This window comes from Ruditapes philippinarum, unplaced genomic scaffold, assembly GCF_026571515.1.
Source record: "Ruditapes philippinarum isolate M1 unplaced genomic scaffold, ASM2657151v2 ctg2229_1_1_1_1, whole genome shotgun sequence".
Taxonomy (NCBI): domain Eukaryota; kingdom Metazoa; phylum Mollusca; class Bivalvia; order Venerida; family Veneridae; genus Ruditapes; species Ruditapes philippinarum.
Genome location: NW_026852488.1, coordinates 25,655 through 31,122, shown reverse-complemented (window position 1 = coordinate 31,122; position 5,468 = coordinate 25,655). Strand labels below are relative to the sequence as shown.

Genomic DNA, 5,468 nt, shown 5'->3' with positions numbered 1-5,468 from the left:
TGATAGTTAAGGAAGTTCTAGAGTATTGGATAAGAATCGGAAACTTCTCTAATACAAGGAGAATAAAGCGAACGGTTTGATAGAAGCGTATTCACTACGGCATTTCCATATATATTGCACTTGTGACAACGACTGAATGTTGATTGAACACTAAAGCATTCTATTCAGAACATCGAGGCTATTTAATAATGTGACATTTAACATAAAACATTTTAGAAAAGACAATTCAAATTTGATTTATTTTGAGGATAAAAGGAATATCAGAAACCTGAGGAAAACAGGACAACGGTAAGCTTTGTTTAAAACACAATTTATCATTATAATAAAATTATTTGAGTATGCACATAGTTAATGTCAACCAATCTCACGAAATTAGAAGCCAGAACAAATACCTTTATTCACCACTATTTGTGTCATGTATGAATGTAAAGACTTTTTGTAAAGAGCATTGTATAATTGTACGCCATCAATATAATCACTTTTTAAAAAGATCTTACACATTAGCTGTAAAGCATTGCAAATGTGAGTGTTGTCAAAAACAGTTTACTCCAAAGGTATGTTTTAGATATTACAACTGAATTATTTGGTCTGAAAAGATCGCTTAAATTAACGCAGATGACATTTAAGATAGGAAACAACAAGAATTGACATTTTTTGGAATGTGTTCAGAATATTTTAGATTTAATTAAATATATAGCATCTAGTTTTACAAATCTGCCGTTATATTTTTTCATAGAATCTTTATATGTTATGATAATAAGTTAATTGATGAATAAATCAATTAATTGATAAATAAATAAATTAATTAATTATTTTAACCTTATTTTATTTTTTTTAATTGAAACGTTTAAAAGATATTTTCATTTATATTTTTTGGACAAATGAGTAAAATGTAATTGAATTTCAAAGTGTTGTTGCTTTGTTTTTTTATTTGCATAGTATGAAAAAAGAAAAGAAATTTTAATGTTTGGTACAAGAAGTGAAAGCATGGATAACGTAATCAATTAATGTTTTATTTTATATATAAGTCATGAAAGTCTTATCTATTTTGTTTTTTTCAGTGAGTTTTCCCTCCGTTAACAAAGCTTTGTGTAACATGTAGAGAAAGACGGTACAAATCATAGAGCATTACATTCCGATTTGCCGGATAGATCGGTGTATAGGTTCATTAACAAGTGAGTGTGCTTCAAAAAGACAATCTACGTCGATCTCTTACTTGATTTCTTATTATGTATATTAGTAAGTGTTTATGCTTCAAAAACAGCTAGGACAATATATATACCTCTTACCAAACCCTTCGTTAGTACGTGAGTATGCTTCATAAAACAGGACAATACACGCCACTAACTTGATTTTTTAGAGTATGTGTCCGTTAGCAAGTAATTGTCCTTCAAAACAGGGCAATTCACACCTCTTACCGGATTTCTCAGTGTATTAGTTCATAAGTAATTGATTGCGCTTTAAAAGAGGACAATTACTCTCTTCTCTTGTTTCGGATATCTCATGACATATGTATAAAAGTAAGTGCATTTCGTCAAAACAAGACATTTGCACTCACATTTACCGGATATATCATTGTGTGCGTACAGAGGTAAGTGATTTGGTGTTAAGGTGTTAACTCTAATGAACGGTCAAGCAAATATGAAATACTCAGCGCAACATATATTTTATAATATATACGGATGGTAAATTTTACGACCAAGAACCAATTCTGATTAAAAATGTTTACACAAACAATACTTTAAATTGTTCAATTTCTGTTGAATATAAAAAAGCTATCGCAAAAAAAAAATCTGCATGAAAACAGCTCAAAGTATCAAAATATGTTTCAAAAATGACACTTTTATTGCGAGTTTTTATTTGCTGCGCGTTGTGTGTTTCACTTGATTTAATAAACAACACAGAATCTCTGCTCACAACGGAGTCTTACCTTATCAGCCAGTCGAATAAAAGATCATGCAGCATAGCATTTACCAGTGACAATGCCACATCTGACGAAAAAGAACTTATTTGGGATAATATCGGAAATGTAAACGCTAATGAGTACGTGATAGTTAATTTATCGAAATGTAGAATAGAAGATGTTAACTCGTTTATTTGCAGTGTATGCTCCAAGTCGATAAACATGTCTATAAATATGTCTTGGAATAAAATCAAATCACTTGATGGAATTGACTGTACTTGTCATGGCATTATGGAAATAGACCTGTCAAATAATGAAATAACTTTACTAAAGGCGGAATCATTGACATTTGCCAAATACGCTACGAGGATTGATATATCAAGAAATAACATTTACAATCTTAACAAGCACATATTCACCGAAATGAAAATATTACAGTCGCTTGATTTATCAAGAAATGCTTTTCGGGATTTAAACGCCAACATTTTTGAGGACCTGGTATATTTACGCAAACTGAACCTCTCTGGAAATGATATACATATTATAGAATCAGGAACATTTATACATCTAACCAACTTGGAAGTGTTAGACTTATCGTGTAACAATATCCATACATTCGACATTGAAGCTTTTAAAGGTATTGAAAATTTAAAATATTTAAATATCTCTGGCAACAAGTTAACAGATCCAATATTATCTTATTTGACAATATTTCGTAATTTGTATTCGGTTGATTTAGGTAAAAACAATTTTGAAGGATTTGTAGAAGGCAGTCTTAACAAATTTCACATACATGAAATCATTTTGAACAACCTACCTGGTTTAAAATACATACTTACGGGTGCTTTTAGCAACGGATATTGCCTAAGCAGATTTGATATCAGCCGGAATAGAAAATTAATATTTGTAGAAGAACTTGCATTTCAGAATTTACCGGATAATATGACATTTGACATCAGCTTTACTAACCTAACATCATTTCCATTTATATCAAATAATACGAAAGTTAAAATTATCGAAACACCAATCAACTGCTCATTCATTCCGGTTATTGGAATATTTTCAAGAAATAATTCTTGCGAAGACCAATTTACTCATCCTGGGCAAAACATTGTTTCGCAAATAGAGGATCAGTATGCTCTCTATATTGGCCAACGCCTTCTGTTGGATTGTTTTGCAGTTGGTCAGCCAAAACCACACGTGACATGGGAACGTGTCCAGACGGGGCTGCATGGGGAAGTATGGAGTAAAGAAGTGATCGCTGAAAGTTACTTTTTAAACTTAAAAATATTATCATTGAATATGGATGGAAAGTACCGATGTGTCGCAGAATCAAATGGTGCAAACGTGTTTAGATATTTTCACATCAAAGTAAAACCAATAAATATTCAAATCAATGTGTTGTCACGAAGCTCTACCTCAATACTTGTCACGTGGAACAAGACACTCCAAAAACAAAAACACGTGCTAATATATCGAACTTTTGAGACATCGTCCGATTACGTTATTCAAAACTTGAATACGTTTGGGAAAATATTTGTAGTCCGGCCTTTGCAACCATTCACCCAATATGAAATATGTATAGCCTCGTTTTCAGATATAAATGATAAGTCATGTGTACGTGTAATGACTTTAAGTGAAGAAAATAAAACAGAAGGCATACGTTATAATCATCTTGCAATAGCATTTTTGATCATATCAGGAGTGATATTTGGTGTTTTTATTCTGACAGTTGTCTATAGATGTGTAGATAAAGTTCGAATTATTGCCAGACAAAATGTTTTTATTGTTGGTTCGGAGTCACGTGAATGTTTCGCTGACGTCACGGAATCCACATTTACGTACGAAAACCAACATGTTGAGCATATGAATGGTCAGTAGAAGAGCCAACAAATTCCTGACAATTGACAAAAATATTTGTTTCATTTCTCAATCAGACTGTATGAAGTCTCTGTTATTCTTGTATATTGTGCAACTGTTCTTATATTTTAAATTGTAATGCTAAAATAACCTTTGTTGAATCAAAGGAATCACAAAATGAGCTTTAGCATTTATTTGCCTGGCATATTACCTATAGAACTTTGATGACAAAAATGGTCAACGAAATCTTTCCATTTTCTGTAAACCAAACAATTAGGTAATCAGTTTTAGAGTTATGACATTTATTAAAGATATGGATAATTTCAAAATGTATTATCTGTTTCTAATATGAAAACAATCGATTCCCGTTTTTCTTATAAATTTTGGAGAAGAGATTTTATTTGCCGAATGCATTCATTTTTTTGAACCCTCAAGTTTTGTCAAAGATAAATGAATACATTGTCATTTTCATGAAAGCTTATAAATAAACAGTACAATAACTTGCAACCTTTGTTGTTTTTATTTTACGATATATTTCAAGTATACATTTTTATAGAACTTAAAAGTAATTTTATTTTAAATGTACATACGTATAACAGCCCGATACATTAAACATGTCATATGTCTAGATCATATAACAAAGGTTTAAAAAGCTGCATATTTCTGTAGAAAAGTAGATCCTAATGCATATATTCACAAAGTAATGCCATGTCTGAAATTCTGATTAAACCAATGTTTGTATGTTGCGACAAAGATTGAAAGGTCTGCTCGAAGCAAAATTTTATTGGCTTTTTGATCGTGTTAAAAATTAGAAAAATCCACCTAGCCTGTACACACTGTACAATCAAAAGGGCAGACAGCAGTTCAAGAGTCGACAGCTGTACCAGTATATACATGTCGGTGACGGACAGTAAGTATTCATCTATTTTTAACATATCCCAACTATGTTCGAGTAAATCAATGTTATGGATCGATAGTCAACATCCAAAGGAGCATGTTAACAAATTTCTGGCCCTGTGCAAGCTTTACTTCAAGTGAATTTTGACTGAAAAACATCACATTATCCGATGAGATGCGGCATTTTTATTTTAAAGTCACAAAAATTTATATTTTCTCATGATAAAAAATCCTTTCACCATACGATTCGTAAATGTCATTATTTTGTTATTAAATATTTCAAATCACACCTTCAATAATGCTTTTCTGTTAAAGTTACAGGGTATTTAAGTTTAAGCGTCATCAAAATTTTAGTAACGTCATCATCCGTTCGCCTCTTTTTAATGATAACATCGACAGCCTTTGTTTGTTTGTTTGTTTCATTTTACGCCTTTTTCCAACAGTATTTCAGTCATATAGGCGGGTAGTTTCCTAACCATCGTTCCTGGAGAGTTACACCAGTACTAGAAACCTTCCTCCGCGCTAAACTACCAAAGCATCTCCCGGGGATCGAACCCACGCCAGAGAGGTAACTGGATTAGAAGTCATCGACTCTAACCCCTCGACCACGGAGGCGGTATCGACAGCCATTTATCGGCAAGAATGAATAACGCTGAAAGCCGTTCAAGGAAACAATTTACAGCGCTTTTGTGCTAGAGTAACTAGGAAAGAGTAAAACTTTTTTGTTTTACACGTATTCGTCTTTGTTGTGCATTGGAGATGTTTTATCTACAATGACACTTTAATATAAGGAGGCAACAATCTATTG

General features: G+C 32.1%; 1 protein-coding gene across 1 annotated transcript; it reads left to right on the top strand.

Annotated features, from left to right (window-relative positions):
• The first annotated feature begins 1,446 nt into the window (after window positions 1-1,446).
• On the top strand, window positions 1,447-3,784 carry LOC132714716 (leucine-rich repeat neuronal protein 1-like). Its single transcript, XM_060697632.1, has one exon. The coding sequence runs from the start codon at window positions 1,835-1,837 to the stop codon at window positions 3,782-3,784; it is 1,950 nt and encodes a 649-aa protein (XP_060553615.1). The 5' UTR covers window positions 1,447-1,834.
• Window positions 3,785-5,468: the final 1,684 nt, after the last annotated feature.

Bases quoted from the DNA above. Each gene is read 5' to 3' on its own strand.
- LOC132714716 (XM_060697632.1), top strand. From the start codon at position 1,835: ATGACACTTTTATTGCGAGTTTTTATTTGCTGCGCGTTGTGTGTTTCA.